At 42.8% G+C, this 20,702-nt stretch overlaps 1 protein-coding gene across 1 annotated transcript in view; it reads right to left on the bottom strand.

Annotated features, from left to right (window-relative positions):
* The window catches only part of BCL3 (BCL3 transcription coactivator), an 81,332-nt gene that overhangs the window by 48,104 nt on the left and 12,526 nt on the right, over positions 1 to 20,702 (bottom strand). Inside the window, exon 2 of the mRNA XM_073602129.1 lies at positions 1,491 to 1,641. Coding sequence (XP_073458230.1) covers positions 1,491 to 1,641 — 151 coding nt within the window. The remainder of the gene's footprint in view (positions 1 to 1,490; positions 1,642 to 20,702) is intronic.

Here is a 20,702-nt window from a genome sequence, read left to right as displayed (position 1 = left end):
AACACAGCAAGAAAAATGTACAAGAAAAAATACATTATTTTTCATAGATTTTGTTCTCACAAATGTATTGCATTACAGTTTGATGTGGAAAAGTTCTGCATGTTGTATTTTTGTTTGTGTTGATCTGCATATTGCCATTCAATTCAACCAAAAAGTAATCCTTCTCAGTCAACCAGATGTGGTCTAAAATGTTTCTAAAGTAACCAAGAGGCTATCCATAGCTTCTTTACTTCTTCCAAAGTCACAGGTAAACTCCATCCCTCTCGTGGAACTTAACCTCCATTCCCATCATTCATGCTAGAACTCTAATGAGAATTAGTAGTATTTAAAACTTAAATATCAAGGCTTAGAATCAAGAAGGTGGAGGGCCAAATCTTTGCTTGAAACCCAATAAACATTTTTTGACCAAAAGCGGGTTCCACAGGGACATACAGGTCGATTCGAAGACCAGCTAAAATACTTCAGAGCTGTTGAATGATTTGGAAGTGGCTTATTGGTTAGCACTTCTGTTATGCGGCACTCGAGCCATTGGTTTGAATTCCAACCAGCACACTACATGCATGGAGTTTGCATGTTCCTGTGCTTGCATGGGCTTTCTCTGGACATGCTGGTAGGTCAATTGGTGCTTGTCTAATTTGGCCCTAGTATGTGTAGGTATGCCAATGAGATGGGGACCTTAGATTGTAAGCTCCTTGAGGGCAGAGACTGATAAGAACGTCAATTGTCAGCGCTATATACTGTAGATATTTGTAATAAATCAATAAAATAAATAATGGTATACAATTAGCATCAATGAATGTCAATGCATGATTTTCTGTTGTAAGCGCAACTTAATAAAAAAAAGCTCTAAGTATCTATTCCTACTGAACTAGATTTTTCTCCCACTTTCAAACGTGCATATTCCTAGTGTGAAGACTATATGCATAGAATCTAAATAATGCTTGTGTTTGCCTATATTTTACTCCAGTTTGCTTCTACAATTCAAAAGCATACTTGTAGGGTTACTGGCTTCTACCCATATTGTCAAGGATTGCCTATAACTTCTACCCATGTAGTCCATGGCTTTCACTCATATTGTCCATGGGTTCTACCTGTTTTGTCCATGGGTTCTACCCATATTGTCCATGGCTTCCACCCATATTGTCCATGGCTTCCACCCATATTGTCCATGGCTTCCACCCATATTGTCCATGGCTTCCACCCATATTGTCCTTAACTTCTACCCATATTGTCCATAGTCTGTGCCTTGAAGACTATGATAGGGATGCTATTATTATGCCCACGGGGCTGAGCAAGAGAAATCACTTGGTTCCCCCATATACACTAAATAGTGTGGGTGGAAGAATCTGCAATGCCAGACATATAGTACAAATGGCTTAATAGAGATATAGCAGGGGCAAGTGTTATGAGATGTAGAGCAGATGAGTGCAATAAAAGTTGAAGTAACAGAAGTGACACATACTGGAGGAGAAGAGGTTTCTGTCACTTACGTGTCCCCATCCTCATCCGCCCGGGTAGCTGCGATGATGTCAGCATGGAGATCTATTTCAGTATTAAGCGTTGCTGGCACTAGTCTCAGGGGTCGTGGGGTCATAATGGTAGGAGCAGAGTATATCGTGGAGACATATGCAGGCGGACTACCTGATAGACAAAAAAAACAAATTGGGCTCATTTTTTTTTTTTTTATAAATATATAGTCATAATTATTCACCACTTTAAAATTAACATATACAGGACTTTGTGCCTCACACATGTCCAGAGCACTTAATTTTTTACATCTGATGTAAATAAATAGACCACTCAGCTAACAAAAGATTAATATCTCTTAAAGCCTAACTTTTTTTCTTTTCTTTTTTTTTCGGCTGTCCTAGTGAATTCTTCTGTCCCCTGTCTCCTCTCCCCACATCCATGCAGCAGTAATCTTCCAGTGCTTCAGGGGTTAAGATAAGTGCCAATGACTGGTCCAGCAGCTATCAAGAGTGCTGACTATGCCCACCTTTTTGCCCCCCTTCTCTATTCATTGAAGTTGTACTGGAACATCCAGCAATGAAAAGTGCTCTATGAATGGAGGAGGTGGACCTTTCATTCATCAGCCTGTCGTTCATTCATAGGGTGCTTTTTATTGCTGGAAGCTTCTATGGACGGTGAAGGGGGTTGGAAAGGGTAGGCATAGTCGGGACTCTTGACAAGTGCCCATGACAGGTCCAGCAGCTATATTAACCCGACAACACCAGAGTATTACTGCTGTATATGTGGGCGAGGACAAAAGAACTGAAGATTTCAACCCGGACACGAGCCACCGACGCAAGGCACAGTTGACATTAAAAGTAATAACTTCCCTTTGTGGTAAAAAAATAAATAAACTTAGGCTTTTGAGAATAATTTAAAGAAATGCTAAGGAATCATGTAACCTGAGACTACAGTCCCTACTAAAAGGACCGTTCTAGCATCTAGCAGGCTTAGACTACATAAAACTCAAATTACGGTTGACAACTTTTTGTTCCATATTTTTTTCTGTATTTATTTATTACATCTATTTTTATAGCACTGAAAATGTACGCAGCACTTTATATACTGTACATTCATATTAGTCCCTGCCCTCAAGATGCTTACAATCTAGGGTCTCTATTTCATATGTATACATACAAGGGGCAATTTAGATGGAAGGCAATTAATCCAGCACAAGGAAAATGCAAACTCAATGCAAGTAGTACGCTGGTTAGGATTTAAAACAATGACCTTGGGCAGATGTGCTAACCACTGTACTACCCAATTTATTTCCCAGGAACCATTAGCTGTGCATCAATTATTTTCATTTGTTGCCTAGGATTGCTATTTAACCACTCCAGCTCCGGAAGGTTTCACCCACCTTCATGACCAGGCCATTTTTTCTATTCGGCACTGCGCTACTTTAGCTGGGGATTGCGCGGTTATGCAACGCTGTACCCAAACAAAATTTATATTTTTTTTTTGCACACAGATAGAGCTTTATTTTATTGGTATTTGAACTCCACTGGATTTTTAATTTTTTGCGATGTAAACGAAAATTAAAAAAAAAAAAAAACAATAAAAAAATCAAATTTCTTCATAAATTTTGTCCAAAAAAAATCCCAATAAGTGTATATTGATTGGTTTGCATAAAACCATTAACTCTTATAAACTATGGTTTATATACTGTCATTTTTTATTTTTTTTATACTACTATTGCCGGCAATCAATGACTTATAATTGGACTGCGATAGTGCAGTGGGCAATATAACACTAACTGCCAGTGACATTAATACAGTGATCAGTGATAATACTATACACTGTCACTGTACTAATGACACTGGCTGGGAAGGGGTTAACATCTTTAAAAATAAAAATAGAAAACAAACATGTCATACTTACCTGCTCTGTGTAGTGGTTTTGCACAGAGAAACCCCAATCCTCCTCGGGTCCCTCGCCAGCACTCCTGGCTCCTCCCTCCTGCTGAGTGCCCCCAGAGCAAGTAGCTTGCAATGAGGGCACCCAAGCAGGCACGCTCCCGAGCTGTGGCTTTACGAGTCCATTGACACACAAAGCCATGGCTCGGCCCCACCCCTTCTCTCTCCTGATTGCCTCCTCAGGAGAGCTGAGGCACTTGTGCACACCGCTGGATTGAGATGGGGCTCAGGTAAGTATTAAGGGGGGGCTGGGAGGGCTGCTGCACACAGAAGATTTTTTTTACCTTCATGCATAGAATGTATGAAGGTAAAACACCTTGAGCCTTTACAACCACTTTAAATATGTGCTTAACTACAGTATATGTAATGTGTGTTACTTTTATTAATTGATCTAAGACACAGAGATCGTTCCCTATGTACAGAGCTCTGTGTTGAATGTCAACACAGAGCTCTGGGCTGTGACTGTACACAGCTGATCAGTAGGTCCCGGCCGTGAATCATTGGCCAGGACTTGCTGACAGGCTCCAGCTTTGTACAATCACAGCGGATGCCGGCACGTGAGGGGGGCTGTGCATGCGCACTGTAAACCCAGAAGTAGGCAGCAATGTATGGGTATGTCGCTTTGCCTACAGTGGCCGCTCGTCCGCAGTACATTGTCATAGCTCCCAACTGTCCCTGATTTCAAACAATGTCCCTCTGTCCCTCTTTCCTCCTCATTTGTCCCTCATTTTGGTCTGATCCATATAGTTGTATATAAAATGCACTTTTTATCTATCAAAAAGTGTTTTACAGCGCTTCATCGGATTTCTAAATTGCTACATTTGTAAATTCCAAAAGCCAATATAAAGGAATAGTAGTGGTAAAAAAAAGCACTTTTGGGTTTAACCAATCTTGTTTTTTTTTTTTTGTACAATTCTCCTTTAAGGGGGTGTGGCAAGGGGTGTGTCCTATGCCTGCATACTTTTCCTGATAGGTGTCCCTCATTCCCATCTCAAAAAGTTGGGAGGTATGCATCGTGGGTGGGCGGTCGCTAAGTAGTTCAAGTGATTAGGGATGAGCCCACGGTTCGAGTCAAACGTAAGTTTGGCTTGAACATCGGGTGTTCATTTGTTCTAAGATGAACCAAACATATGGGGCGTTCACAGAAAATTTGAGCGCTGCAGAACACCCCATAATGCATTGCAAGATCACAGTGCATTGCTGTATGATGACTGGCCAAAGCATGCACCTGACCTGCATGCTTTGGCCAATCACAGTGTGCTCTGCTGAGAGAGCCACAATCATAGCTCAGGGGAACCAAGTCCACACCCCACACTATAAAATGCTGCTTACATAGCGGCCGTGTGTAGTGTTGTTGGTGTGGATGGAGAGATAGCTTGAGTTAGATTAAGCAGGCAGGTTATTCAGTTAGCGGCAGTGTATTTGATGTCTATATACAGTCAGCCTAGTGTGTGTGTATATATATATATATATATATATGTATATCAGTGCAGGCAGTGTATTAAAGTGTATTAAAAAGTGTATTATATATATATACTCTGCATCCAATGTAGCCTATATCTACAGTGCATTCTGTGGTGTACTGTTTCTAATACAGTGCAGGCGGTGTACACAGTATCTAATACAGAGTGTACAGTTTCTACTACACATCAGGCGGTCTACACAGTATCTAATACAGTGTAGTGTGGTGTTGCAAAACAAAAAAATACATCATGTCTGGAAGGCCACCAAGGAGGGGCAGATGCTTACAGGTCACTAAAAGAGGGCAAGCAGCCTCTGTGTCTACAGTCAACAGTGGTGGTCATGGACATGGTGTATCCTCTGCAGGTGGCCGTGGGGCACGCTTGTCCTTTTTTGCTGCTGCTGGTCGTGTTATTGAGCCAGAACATGCAGAAAAGTTGGTGGAGTTGATAACAAAGCCGTCATCATCCTCCTCATCCCCCCGCCGCTGTAATTCAGGCGCCTGAATAGGCGATGCATGAATCTATCTATTGGTGCTAGAGGGGGTGGCAGGACAGAGGGGGCGGCGCCCGTGCGCCCTTATGGATGCACCGCCACTGACTATATTCTAATATGACATGCTGGTGCGGGTCACTGAACGCACCCTGCATGCATTCTGGGGCCCGCACGCATGAAATATTGGGACAGAGTGGCTGTGTGTCTCAGTAGAAATAAATGGGATGCCGGCTTTGGGATGCATGTAACACTTTATACATCCCCGAGCCATTAAAAGACAGCCCTGCATGTTAGACGCATGTCTGAAGCACGCCCTGTGTCAATGAAGCCTAAAGAATTTTTCTGTCATTCTATATCATCACTATCATCATGATATTCACACAATACAGGTGCTGTGGCTAAACGCACCTGTACTGTGTGATTATCATGATGATAGTGATGATTGGTAATTGTAATATGGCACATGGAGGGGAGGGGGTTAATGTACTCACTGATGTGACCAGTGGCAATTAATTAACCCCTTTGTGCTGCATTGGTGGCACTAGTGGCAGTGTTTATAAACCCCTTCATGCTGTAACATAAAAGGGTTAATTAACACTGATGGTGCCACTGTCAATGCAGCACAAAGGGGTTAATTTCCACTGGTCACTAATACATCAGTGAGTACATTAACCCCCTCCATGTGCCATATTACAATTACCATTGTAAACAAGGTGTTAGTTAAGGCATTGTTGTGTTAATGAGTTAAGTGATCACTCACTGATCTATGGCCAGAGGTCCTATTGGCAGGATCTTGTCTTCAGTCCAGCGCTCCCGGCCTCTGAATCGTGACGTCACACCAGCTGGGACTAGGAAGCTCCAGTCGGCAATTGCCTCCTTGCCCCTCCGCCCCCCGGATCCGCCTCTGGTTCGCGTGTTCGAACAAATTTTTTGCCTGTTTGCATGTTCTGCTGCGAACCGAACCAGGGGGTGTTCAGATCATCCCTACAGAATAACATTATGTAGGAAGCCTTTACTACAGAAAAGGAAAAAAAAATGACGGTTTTGCCCCATACTCATCACCTTCACAGGTGAGGGTAGGCATTGAGCAGCACAAGGTTTTTCTTTGTCAGCATTGCAATATTATTTTATAGTATATAGTAAATTACCTATACCAGCAGCCACACAGTAAACTACTCCCAAACAATTTACAGCAGAAAATGTTACATAGCACCTCTTTTGACGTAAAAACTGCTATGTGCATACGGATGTTATTTAATTCAGAAGGTCAACCACAGTGAATTGTGTTAATGTAAACATATGATTCAACAAAATGCGTTATACCAAAAACCAGCAACCTAAATTTACACTCCTCTGTCACCTTACATAGTCATTATAAAAGTACAGTCATTCTCTTGAATTAAGTATAGATTCTCCTGAAAAAATGAAACTTTTTCCACTGACACAGAGCAGAGGTAATTGGTGAATTACAAGCCTCAGCTTATTAACTGAAAAGAGTTGAGCTGTGTTTGAAGTCTAAAGCTTTTACTTGTCTAATAGAAGATTAGGAATCTAGCCAGTACATTGGTTTTTGGCACTGGGAAATCAGCAATTAGTTTACAGTGTTGAGCTACCAGCACAGAGATCGGTGCCCTACCTGAAGTCCTTCCTCACCTTAACCCTCCCAATAACCCCAAAGGCTGCCAATGCCATACAAGGCTCAAATTTTGACCAAATCTTGCTGAATCAGCCAAATTTGAGCCATGGTTGCCCTGTTGACAGCACCCGGCCTTAATTAAAGTTGATTGTTCAACCAAGTTGGTGGCGGCAATGACCTCTGGTGGTGACTATTGTCAGAATGTAATAGTCGTCAGGGGAGATTCACCTATCCCCACTGTTAAAGTGGTTGTTAGCCCGCGTTCACATCGGGCTTTGTCTCTCTTATTAATACCTTGTCATCCAGTCCCCGTCGGCTCTTCTCAACCTTTAACCCTCTGCTTCGTCCCCCACCCCATCTACCCACAAACTCACTCACTGACCAAGGGATTGCCAAACACTTCAAAGACAAGATTGATGCAATTCATGAGGACACCTCCGTTGGGCGTACATCTTTCAGACCCAACATACCTTGCCTAACAGCACATTCAACACTCTACTCTTTTGAACTGGCTACTACTGAAGAGTTTACAAAACTTTTCTCAGATGCCCATCTAACCAATTGTCCCCTGCATCCTGTTTTCTCACAACTAATACAGTCACCCCCCTTCTTCTATCCTATGCTCCCTCACTCACATCTTCAATCTCTCCCTCTCTAGTGGCACCTTCCCCTCCCCTCCCCTCTAAAACATGTGCAGATCACTCCCATGCATAAAAAGCCCTGGACCCCACCAACCTGAACAACTTTAGACCCATCTCATTGCTCTCATTCACCTCTAAACTTCTATAACCGTCTTAGCTCCTATCTCAGTGAAAATAACCTTCTTGACCCCTTACAGTCTGGCTTTCGCTCGCAGCACTCCACGGAACCTGCCTTACTAAAACTCACTAACAATCTACTAACTGCAAAAACCAACGGCCACTACTCCATAATCCTACTACTTGACCTCTCTGCGTCCTTTGATACTGTTGACCATCCGCTCCTTCTCAATAAACTCCATTCCCTTGGCCTCCAATCCTGGTTCTCTGCCTACCTATCACAGTGCTCCTTCAGTGTTACCTACAACTCTGTCTCCACCTCTCCATTGCCCCTTTCTGTGGGGGTCCCCCAAGGCTCTGTTCTTGGACCCCTTCTTTTCTCTATCTACACCTCCTCCCTTGGTCACTTGATAACCGCCCACAGCTTCCAATATCACTTATACGCCGATGACACCCAAATCTATCTGTCTACTCCTCACCTCACTCCTTCAGTCTCCTCTGCTTTACTAACTTACATAGTTTAAGGAAGTGGTGGGACATCCGTGCTAAATCTCTCTAAAACCGAGCTATTAATATTCCACCACCACCATGACTTTTCTATCAAAATCAACAAAAAATCCTTTCAGCCCCAAATCCAATTGTTGTCGAAAGTTTGTAGAATTCACCTCGTAACATCTCTAAAATTCACCCCTTTTTAACAAATGAATCCACCAAGCTCCTCATTCACTCCCTTGTTATCTCTCGCCTTGACTATTGCAACTCCCTTCTCATTGGCCTGCCTCTCCATCTCCTTTTCAGTCTATCCAGAATGTTGCTGCCAGACTTATCCACCTTACCAACCGCTCAGTGTCTGCCAACCCTCTCCTCCAATCCCTACACTGGCTTCTGATCACCCAGCGAATTAAATTCAAAATATTAACATTGAAAGCCATTCACAACTCTGCCCCAAGCTACATCACCAAACTTGTCTCCAAATATCACTCAAACCGTCCTCTCCGCTCCTCCCAAGACCTCCTTCTCTCAAGCTCCCTCGTCTCCTCCTCCCATGCTTGTCTCCAGGACTTCTACAGAGCCTCTCCTATCCTCTGGCACTCGCTACCTCAACCTGCCTGGCTATACCCTACACTTGCTACCTTCAGGCGATCCCTGAAAACTCATCTGTTCAGGGAAGCCTATCATGCCTCCAACTAATCTTTTACCATCTCCATCAGCTCATTCCCCACAGTTACAAACTTTTGTACTACCTGCCCCACCCTATTACATTGTAAGCTCTTCTGAGCAGGGCCCTCTTAATCTTCTTGTATTTTATTGTATTATAACTGTATTCTCCCTTTTATATTGTAAAGAGCTGCGTAAACTGTTGGCGCTATATAAATCCTGTATAATAATAATAACTCCAGTCCTCAAGGTTCACCAACAGGTCACGTTTTCGGCTTTACATTTTTTTGCACAGGTGGTTTGCTCGGTTTCCCTGCCTTAGTAATTACCACAGCCGTTTCACCTGAGGGAATTCCTGAAAACATGACCTGTTGGGGTGCCTTGAGGACTGGAGTTGAGAAACGCTGGCCTAGCCCTTCTAATGTACATTTAACCTTTCCTGCATACTCACCCCCTACTCCAGGATCATCTATACTGAGGCCCTATTCACACTTGAGTGACTTGGAAATGCGCATTTCTGTTCTCGACTCCAAATCATGCTAAAATCATGGCAAAATGCAGGTTTGGGTGGCATTCATTCTTAATGGCACCCCAAACCTAGTGCAATTTTTGCCACTGTTGTTGCGTGACAAAAACATGTGGAAATCATGACAAAATGTGCAAAATTCAACACCCAAAAAGATGCAGTAGCTTCTTTGGTGTATTTGTCACGTGATGTGCAGAAACATAGCAAAAAAATTTGCAAAAAAAGGGAACCGAATTCGTGTTCTTGCAACGCGAAGTATGAATGGGGCCTGAAGATTACTTATTGCCAGAAATTTGTGCTTTGGAGATTCGCTGTTATTTTTGTAGTAGTAAAATATAGTACAATATAGTTGTGTTTATGGCACAAGGTGTAAGTGAAAGTTCTCACTCCAGGGGCAAGTTACAATTCATTATAATCATCAGGCTTAGCTTTAACGAATAGAAGTCCCAAAAAAGAACAGCGTTCACTGCATCACCCAGAAGCATTCTTGTTTCACTATTATTATTATACAGGATTTATATAGCGCCGACAGTTTACGCAACGCTTTACAACATTAGGGCAGACAGTACAATTACAATACAATTCAATACAGGGGGGAATTAGAGGGCCCTGCTCTTTAGAGCTTACAATCTAGGAGGGAGGGTCAAGTTATACAAAAGGGTAATAGCTGTGGGGAATGAGCTAATTGAGAAAATAGTGCAGTTGTTAGATGGAGGCAGGATAGGCTTCTCTGAAGAGGAAAGTTTTCAGGGATCACCTAAAATGAATAAATATGGAGACAGTTTGACAGATTGGGGTAGCGAATTCCAGAGATTGGGCGAGGCTCGGGAGAAGTCCTGGAGGCGGATATGGGAAGAGGTGATGAGGGAAGTAGAGAGCAGGAGGTCTTGGGAGGAACGAAGAGGGTGATTAGGTTGGTATTTTGAGACTAGGCTAGTGATGTAGCTGGTGGCACAGTTGTGGATGGCTTTGTAAATTATTGTTAGTATTTTGAATTTAATTTGTTGGGCGAGTGGCAGCCAATGAAGGGATTGGCAGAGAGGAGAGGGGTAGCAGACACTGAGCGGTTTGTAAGGTGGATGATTCAGCATTCATGATGGACTGAAGGGGGGAAAACGATCCTTCATTTAGTACATAGTAGGCCTGGTTTACACGGCATACTTAGGGTTCATGTACACTTTGTGGCCTACATATACTGCAGCCGCAGGAAAATGCAAATTGCTGAAAAATCGCTGCATGTTTCCCAACTCTATAAAAGCCTCAGGGTGGATTTACTAAAGGCAATGCACTGTTGTAAATGAAGCTGAAGGCTGGATTCACACCCATGCATTTTTAGTGCTTTTTGCGTTTTGCAGATTTGCACTACAGTCTATTTAACATGGTTTCCTATGGAACACGTTCTGTAGTGCAAATCTGCAAAATACAAAAAGTACTAAAAATGCATAGATGTGAATCCAGCCTTAGTGTACCACCCTTGTGTGGGCTGTGTTTGCCTACATGGGATGCCCAGGTGTTCCATTATTCCCTGTGCAGGAAGACCCATTCATATATAGTGGGAACAGAAACTGCAAAGCCATTGCCCCTAATTTGACATCCATGCGGGTGCGTGTCCCAGAACGCAAACAGTGTGATTTCGGAGACACGCACCCAAACCCACACTGTGTTGGTGCAGCTGCTTCTCCCAGTAATGGGCCTGCCTGCATGTGGATCCACAGGACACCTACAAACATGACCCTCACATGGGTGTACGCTTAACGTGGTATTAAACCAAAAAACAAAATGTAATATATTGCTGCTTATCAATCATTAGATGTGTTGGCTGCATTAGTTTTCTTTTTTTTTTTAGTCTTTTTCTCCCTCTGTTATCACCTGATGATCCGGCCAGTAACAAAGCTCCTGTATTAGACTGCCTCCACTCTGGATGAAGGAGCACATGGGGCACCTTTAGACAACAGCATTGTCACTCTGGGGGGGGGGGGTGTTAGATGGACTAGCAGATTTAGATACACTAACAAACTGAAGCCAAACTCCAGCTCACACAGCAGTTACATACACCGCGACAGCAACAGCTTGTGTTCCTTTTGGGATAAAGGGTTTACATTAATAAATAAAAGCTGATCATAAAATAAAATAAAAGCACCTCTGTCAGTGAGGCTTTGTCTTAGCACACTAACTGATACAATTGTAGGAGAGCTTGTTCTTTTGAAAAACAACAGCCTTGCTGACCAGATCACCAGATGAAAATAGAAGAAAGAAAGCCTAAAAAAGAAAATGAACACAGCCATCACATCTAAGAGATGGTAAGCTGCAACATAAATTTATAATAAATGTTTGCTTTTGGGTTTATCTAAATCTATCTTTTGTGTACTTTAAGAGGTCAATGGCCTGCACGGCTATCCGATTTACACAAGAGTTGAATTCCTTTCACAGCTTGAATCATTGTCTAATTTAGGCGTAGAGGTATTTTCTGACAATGGACATAATTGATGTTGATATCATAGTCTGCTCCCGTTGGGACTCAAATTATCCGTATCTAAATGTTAAATGAGCTTCCTCCTGCATTCCTGACAGCAGGTTCTGGTTTTCCCCATTCTTTCTGGACAGTTGCCTGCTACTGATAGAAGAGCCTTTGCAAGCTAAAAATCCATCTTCAATGACATCTTCCCCCAAGATGTGAGGATGGAAAGTCCCAGCTGTTTCTTAATATTTATCATTATGAGATAAGATGCCTTTGCAGCAGCAAGCTTGTGGGACAGACGTAGTTTTCTTTGGCCACAATGCAATGGAGTCTGGCCACTAGGTTAGGTAAGCACCTTGATTCACATGGAGGGATATCAGCAACAGTATGAGCCACCCTGCAATCTAGATAATAAAAAAAAATGGCTTGGATTTATGTGTTGTCCAAATAGACTTGTGCAACAAGTAATCAACTCTTCTCCATTGAAAGATAATGGTCCTTTTTCCATAAATGATTGGCCTACTGGGAGAATAAGTTGAAGAAGAGCCCGAACTATGCAACAGAGATAATAATGGGCGAATCAGTACTTCTTATGTTGGCTGCTGGTGGCTAGATCTGCATCTGATTTGGCCAAATTCAACAGATGTTGGCATTCAGTGCCAAACTCCGATGTTGTGAAGGGAACAACACAACTGACAATATCAAAAATTGACAAACACAAATTGATGTTGCTTCATACATTCTCATCATCAGTTCCATCAATTCAGTATACTAATGGGTATCTGTCTGCTATGTAAGTTAGTGGTGGCCTGTGCATAGATAATTTTCAGAGTATGAGGGAGCATGTGACCCCTTACCATGATGCAGTGCTTGGGTACAGTGGAAATTTGCTAAGATTGAGTACTATTACATAATGAGAGGGTGGTGTCACTGTTTTCTCTGTGATCCAAAATCATCCAACACTTGGTTTGGTGGCTCTGGCAGAGGTGGGAGGCAGGGGGTGCTAGAGAGGGGAGTATAATGGGGTCGGTGGGTGGACTTTACACAGACAATATCACTTTGCCTTAATGACAAAGGTTATGTTGTCTATTCAAGGCTGGATATTACGTATTAATGGGACTTTTAGGCAGCATAGTGGCAAAGAGGTTAACGTATTTTAATTGGGGTGCTGTTCTAGGTTTGATTTCTACATGAGGCACTATATACCAGTGGTCTACAAACTGTGGCCTTTTACTTGCCTTCATCCAGCCCTTAGGGCACTTTTCTTTCCATTGATGCAAGACACTATTCCTCCCACTGACCCCAATGATGGGGCACTATTCCTCCCACTGACCCCAATGATGGGGCACTATTCCTCCTACTTTGTGAGGGCTGGGCTCAGCACTTCTTTCTCAAAGCTGGCCACTCAGCTGTCAGCTAATTGCCAGCCTCTTTTCTCTCCACAGTGACTCACCTGTTGATGATATCCTGCTCGTCAGTCCTGCCTACTTATACCGTCCAGCCCAGATGATCTCTGCCTTCACCTTGGTCACATCTCTAGAGACGCTCTCCTGTATTCCTGTTAAAGACTTGCTTGGCTGACATTCCTTCTGGCTCCAGATCCTGCTTGCTGTTCTACTACGCTCATCTCTAGCTGACGTTTTGGCTTGTCTGACTATCCGTCCCGGTTCCTGAACTCTGTCTATGTTTTGACTACGTTTACTCTGTTTACCTTATTTTATTATTATTAAACAAGTGTGATTTAACTGTACTTCTGTCTCAGTCTGATTCATGGTTTTTGACATACTTACACCAATGATGGGGCACTATTCTTTCTACTGACACCAAAGATGGGGTACTAGTCCTCCCACTGACACCAACGATGGGGCACTATTCTTCCTACTGACACCAAAGATGGGGTACTATTCCTCCCACTGAAACCAACAATGGGGCACTATTCCTCCCACTGACACCAAAGCTGGGGCACTATTCTTGCACTGACACCAACGATGAGGTACTATTCCTCTCACTGACCCCAACGATGGAGCATTTCCCCCCCATACCAAAGATGCACTGTTTACTCCCACTGACATCAGAGAAAATTTCAATTTCCAATGGCCACATTTTGCCCCCATAAAGTCTGAAGGACAGTAAAATGGCTCTTTGTTTAGAAAGTTTGGAGACCCCTGCTGTACACATTGACCTTCTATGTACTTCATGATTGACTTCTTCCTCCAGCCAAACACGTACTAGTAGACACATACTATGACCTCTATTGGATTTACTTGAGAACTTTACTGAAATGTTAATTGTATACATTTTTCTTTATATACTTTTATTTATTGTGAAAGATTCACCTATACTGCAATAGACAGTCTTGATACACAGACAAGTTATGAGATAACAAACCAACCGTATAATAGTATACAGTGGGTGAGTAGTAAATACAACCCAGGTGCACAATACGTTGTAATAGTGTAAACTCTGTCAATTGGAATAGACAATATTGCAAGTTAGGTGATAACTCCTCATTTTTTAAAGTGTATTTGGGGTGTCCCCTAGACCAGCCTTTTTACACCAGGGTGCCTTGAGGTTTCTTCAGGGGTGCCTTGGCAAAATGCCTAAAAATTATCCCAAAATTGTTGACAAGCCGGTGGGTGGATGAAACCTGTCTTTTAGTTACACAAAGCCACAGGTTTTTATTGTACCAATGACCAACGGCATCATCAGTTGATAAGGAGGATGTCAGTTGACTGCATATAATACTTGTTTGACCCTCCCTTGCCTCTTAGTCAGTTTTGGGGTTTTATTAGCTAAGTGATGGAGAAAAACAGAAGGAAAAGAGAAACACTGGAATACTAGTCGGTACTAGTATTTGCTTGGGAAGAATAAATCACCTCTAACGTTGGGTGTCCTATGTGTATTGATGTTGCTGCATTATGTAAAACTATTCAAATAACTTTTACATTTTTGAATGGGGCGCCTCAAGACTGTCCAAGACTATTTCGAGATTGTCCATAATTTTAAAGGGGGTGTTGACTGAAAAAAGAGAAACACTGCTCTAGACATATGTCCAGGGGTACGTTCAGGTCACAGAGGGAGAGTTGATGAAAAGAAAAAGGGGAGAAGGGTTCCAACCTGAGGCAGAGAGGGAGGGCGGGAAGGGGAGATAAAATGGAATGGATAATGGGTGAGGAGTGAAAATGATGGGTAAGAAGGACCTCTTAATGATAATCTTTAAATTGGGATGAGCACTTTAATTCTTCCCTGTAAAACTATTTCTTAGTCTGGTCTGCAGATTTATCTCTGGGGACACCGGTAAGGTCTTCCATGGCCTGAATATTATTCACCCTGTCAAACCATTGTTTGTGGTTTGGAGAGGTAGTTTTTTTCCAGTTGCTATAAATACAGGCTTTTGCAGCATTTAATAAGTGAATGATTATGGACTAATTTTATAATTATTAAGAAAATAAACTTTGTGACAAGATAAGATAAAGGCCAGTCTGCTGACATACTAATTCTTCTGCCACCCTGAGGCTTTCTTTCCAATTCAGACTATAAACAATGAGATTGATCCTTCTAGATATAGCAATAGGAAAACACCACAAACACATCTGGTATCTAAACAACTCGTTTTATCTAAATTGGTATTATATCTGACTTTATTGTTTACAACCACAAAAAAACTTCACAAAATGTAAAAGCAGAAACCTTGAGCGTATGTGTAGTAAATTTGCTGAGGCGTTGTGTATCCCCATTGTATTATGGGAAGCTTGAGGGAATCGTGCCAGCTCTGGAAACTACCTGAATTTTCTGAGCTCCCCATCTTTTCCCGGACTTTAACTTATGCGTAGGACACATGTAAACATCAAGAAGACAATGCCTAAACATGCAATTTCATCTTCCAAAAGGATGCTGCACGGTGAAAAGAAATAAAGAACTAGCTGAAGACTTAAATATAAACTCATCAGAGATTTATGCCGCGTACACACGGTCAGACTTTACGGCAGACTTTGCCCGGCAGACTTTTCTACGGACTTTACGACGGACTTTCTGAATGAACGGACTTGCCTACACACAATCCACCAAAGTCCGTCGAATTCGTACGTGATGACGTACGACCGGACTAAAACAAGGAAGTTCATAGCCAGTAGCCAATAGCTGCCCTAGTGTGGCTTTTTGTCTGTCGAACTAGCATACAGACGAGCGGACTTTTCGACCGGACTCGATTTCGACGGATTGATTTAAAACATGTTTCAAATCTAAGTCCGTCCAACTTTTGAGAAAACAAAGTCCGCTGGAGCCCACACACAATCGAATTGTCCGACGAAATCCCGTCCGCCGGGCAAAGTCTGCCGTAAAGTCTGCTCGTGTGTACGCGGCATTAGAACAAAAAAGTTTGACCTAACCAACCTGTATGAGTGACTCTTCCATCCAGCAATGGGGAACTATTGTCAATTTGTTGGACTGATAGACATGAGGTCAATGAGGTTTCATGTTCACAAAATCTCTAGCACTCTCTGAGTTTTCTGTATACTGTATCATATAGTAGAATAGAAGTAGAATTCCTGTCCAAACCTTTTATTGTTTTTGGTTTTGAATACAGTAGGCAAAGGTTGGGATCACTGTTAGCTGTTTTGTATTGCCTGAGTCCCCATTGAGGTGGATTTTCTATCACTTCTTGTCCTTTTGACCACTATCATTGGAAAAATGTAGCTAACAGCTATCTATGCAAAAAGCCATACACTGTTCTTGTTCCAGATTCACTGGCAATGACTGGAGTATGAAAAATATACTTCTTGCGGAACACATAATTATACTTAAATATAAAAACAGAAGGGATTTAAAACAAGGCATGACCTGACCAACATGTATGATTGACTCTTCCACCCAAAAATGATAAACCATTGGGAACCTACTTGTAGGCAGGGGCAGTCTGTATTCCCTACTGTAGGTGGCGCTTGACCAAAGCAGCAATGCAGAAGGGGAAGGAAGTTGTGAGGAACTTGATTCCTCTATGACTTTCTGTGGTTACCAGGACACTGCCTGATTGGATGCTGGCACCCCACGTGACCTCGGTGGCCATCTTGGGTCAGAGCAGAGTCCTCTGACTCCCGGGTTTGGCTCGCTTTATGCGAGTGGCTAGTGTAGGCACAGGTTCCCAGTCTGGGAGGGAAAGGCTCCTGAGGAGTAGAGGAAGTACAGGGAGTATGATATATCTCCATAGAAAGCCTCCCGTTTGGATGTGGACTGGCCAGGCTGCATTTCCGCTCTTCGCTGCAGAAGCTGTTGGCATCATTCCAATATCTCGATCCTCTGCTACTGTTTGTAACTGGCTCTGGTGGTCTGTGCCTACCCGCTGGCCTGTTTGTACGTTGTTGGAACTATCACAGTATACTGTTCTCATCCATTTTGGACTCTGAGTTTATTCCAGCACACCACGTTGCACCCTACCCACATGCTGAACCCATGGGCATGAGGTCCATCAGACACGGTCACAAATTCTCTAGAACTTCTTGAGTTCTCCATACATCATGTAGTTTCAAGTAAAACTTCTGCCCTAACTTTTTATTGTTTTTGGTTGTGATTAGCATAGGTAATACATGGAACCACTGTTGTCTGTTTTTTAAGTGTGGGCTCCCATTGAGGAGGATTTCCTTTCACTTCTATCCTAGTGATTAGCTTTTTGCATAAATAGCTTCTCATTACCTTTTCTAATAATAGCAATGTACAGTTTTTGTTGCTGCTTCACTGACAATGACTGCATGGAGCATGAGAAGGATACTCTATGCGGAACAATCAATTATACAAAACTTTAAACGCAGGAGGGATTTCAAACAAGTCAGTGTGACCTGGCCAATCTGTATGACTCTTCCACCTAACAATGGTGAAACATTAGGAATTTGCTGGACCCATAGGCATGAAGTCCATGAAGTCACATGGTCACAAATTTTCTAGTGCTCCCTGAGTTTTCTTTTAGTTGTCACGATGTAGTACATCATGTAGTTTCAAGTAAAACACCTGCCCAAACATACTGCTTTTAGTTTTGAATAGAGTATGCAATGGTTGGAACCACTGTTGACTGTTTTTTAACAGTCTGGGTTGCCATTGGGAAGCATTTCCTCTCATATCCTGTCCTGGTGACCACTATCAATCGAAATGGTAGTGAGAGGCTATTTATGCAAAACGCTACACACCAGGGGCATACACAGTACAGGGGTCGCAATTGCTACCCAGCCTCATCCTTAAGTGGCTCCCCTCTATAGCTGGATAGGAGGGGCAGTATATAGAGGAACCATTCTCTTTCATGTTAATCCTGCAGCCGCTGAATGCCTGCTTCTCCTCATCTCCTCGTCTCCTCCTCCATGTTCTTCCCGCAGACATTTAGTGGCTGCAGGAGGAACATGTAGGGGATCGGTTCCTCTATATGCCACCCCGTCACCCCTCCTATCCAGTCTTTTTTGCTGCCCCCAGGCCCCTGTGCGCTCTGTCTTGGCTCGCCCTCATCCCCTTCACCTCTGCTGGGTCCCCCCCTCCCCTCTCCTGCTGGCTGCTGTGGGGGATGTTGTCAGAATGGAGAGCGAGGAAGGGGCTGCTAAACATGTCATTTACCGGCCCCTTCTTTGTCTGAATAGACAGAGTCAGTGATCAGTACCGATCACTGACTCTGTCCATTTATAACTGAAGCATGGTAAACTGTGTTTACCATACTTCAGTTTGTGAATGAACGGGAAGCTCTGTACATGAGGGCTGTGTCCTCAATCTCCTTTCCCTGTTTCAAAGGTGGAACATCAGAGGTCTGTTTAGACCTCTGATATCTCAGCAATGCCCTTCAACGCAGCTACTAAAAATTTGAAAAAATAATATTGTAAAAAAATAACAAAAATAAAAAAACTACTGACACCAGTGGGGGAACTACCGGGGTTGCAAAGGTTGGACTTGTTACCTGGCCCTGGCGTTCCGCCTCCTAGGCCGGAGGGAAGGACTCCAAATGGGCCTTCATAGTTCTTGCACCGGGGCCCTGAAGCTTCTAGTTATGTCCCTGCTACACCCTATTTCTATTGCAGCTTCACTGGCAATGACTGCATGGACCTAAGAAGAATACTCCTTGTTCACTGGATGGGGAACCTTTTGCTCATTGTACTGTAATGTAATCCATAACGGACCCTGGCAGTAACTACTTGCATGCACTGGGGCCAATTTATCAAAGTAAATCACATTCTATCTTTCATTATCTTACCACAAGCCATTTTCCAGTTTTTATGAATCACCCCCTCCAATGTTAATGATCTGGTTGAATTACCCATAACAAACAATGTCTGCAAGAGCATCTTGTGTTTTGCTGACTGCTGCTAATGTCTGGAACACAATCACTATCATGTCCATACTGGTTGAAGGTGTTACTAGGTAAGGTGTGGCCAATAGGAACATTCTGCAAGACAAGATTGTCGAATTTACAGTTGCGTCACAACAGCTGGTCGTTTCCCGTCTGTATTAACTTGACACTTTAAATGCCAACTCCTATAAAAAGTTCTGTTTCATTTTTTGATGGACTGCATGTAGGGTTGCCCCCTGGCGGTTATTTTAATGGCCTAGCTGGTAAAAATAGGACTTGGCATTAAAATTATTATTTGTAAAGAGACCATAAGACCACGTGAGATCGCCCACTAAATCTTACAACAGAGGCTCTTGATAGCAAATGTTCCCCCAAAGTAAAGGTCACTCTCTTAAAGCTGGATTTCCCAATTATGCTTTCCAAAGAGTATAGATGGTTTAGTAGAGTGACGGCATCAGATGGTATTTTGGTAGGGATCTCTTTAATACGAGTCCCTATGAGTGGTGGAAAAAAACACATCATTCAGTTTCAACAGCAGCTACCCAATGGGGAATACCAGTTTTGGGTACAGTAATGCTAGCCTTATGCAACTCAAACTCATTTTGAATTTTGCCGACTTGACCTAAGTTCAAGGCGTGGGTGGTCCTGTAGGCACCACCCGGCATGGCATCCTTTGATGGTAACGTGAAAAAACCTGGATGGAATATTCTTGGCCCAAAAGTGACCATATCCTATGAGATGCAGTCACTGTTTGGGTATTAAGGTTAGCCACTAGTAGTGCAGGCTTCTCCATCCACGCTTTTTTGGAGGACATTACAGGGAGCCAATGGGTATAGAATTTTTAAAATCAACTCCAACTTGTGGTCCCCCCCCAGATTCATATCAGATCCCTTATACTTGATGAGGGTCAGTTTTTTTTCAAAGGCAAATAAAAAGCAGCGTGAGGACCCCCCCGCAAGATCCATATTAGACCCCTATCTGAGCATGCAGCCAGGAAAACAGAAAGGACCAGCATGTGCCCCCTTCTAAGAGAAAGTATTCCTGAGAAGGGAAACAGGAAGTGCAGCACTGTCCTTGGTGTCACTGGGACAGGAAATGAGTGGAAATGTCTCTAATGGGGACACAGACAAGCTTTAAAACCTGAGGGAGTTTCTAAGCCTTTTCATATGATGTCCAAAATAAAAAAAAAAGTAATAAAATAGGATGTATAGGTGAGCGTATGTCTAATATGCAGAAGTTGGCATGAAATTTGCTCAGAGTTCTGCTTTGACCTTTCCTTACATAAGTTTCATTTGCTATGCAAATGAAAGGCCTCCGAGCAAATGATTCCCATTATTATTCCCCTTTCCTGTTGGGAAATCTGTTCTAGAAAGCTTGCCAGGAAACTTTGGTTATAAAGAATTTATCGGCAGCATGTTTCTCAGAAGTTTGGAGCAATAGGCTTTACAATCCAGAACAGGAAGTGACATC

The sequence above is a fragment of the Aquarana catesbeiana genome, linkage group LG10 (genome assembly GCF_042186555.1).
Source record: "Aquarana catesbeiana isolate 2022-GZ linkage group LG10, ASM4218655v1, whole genome shotgun sequence".
Taxonomy (NCBI): Eukaryota; Metazoa; Chordata; class Amphibia; order Anura; family Ranidae; genus Aquarana; species Aquarana catesbeiana.
This window is presented reverse-complemented; position numbering and strand designations above follow the sequence as displayed.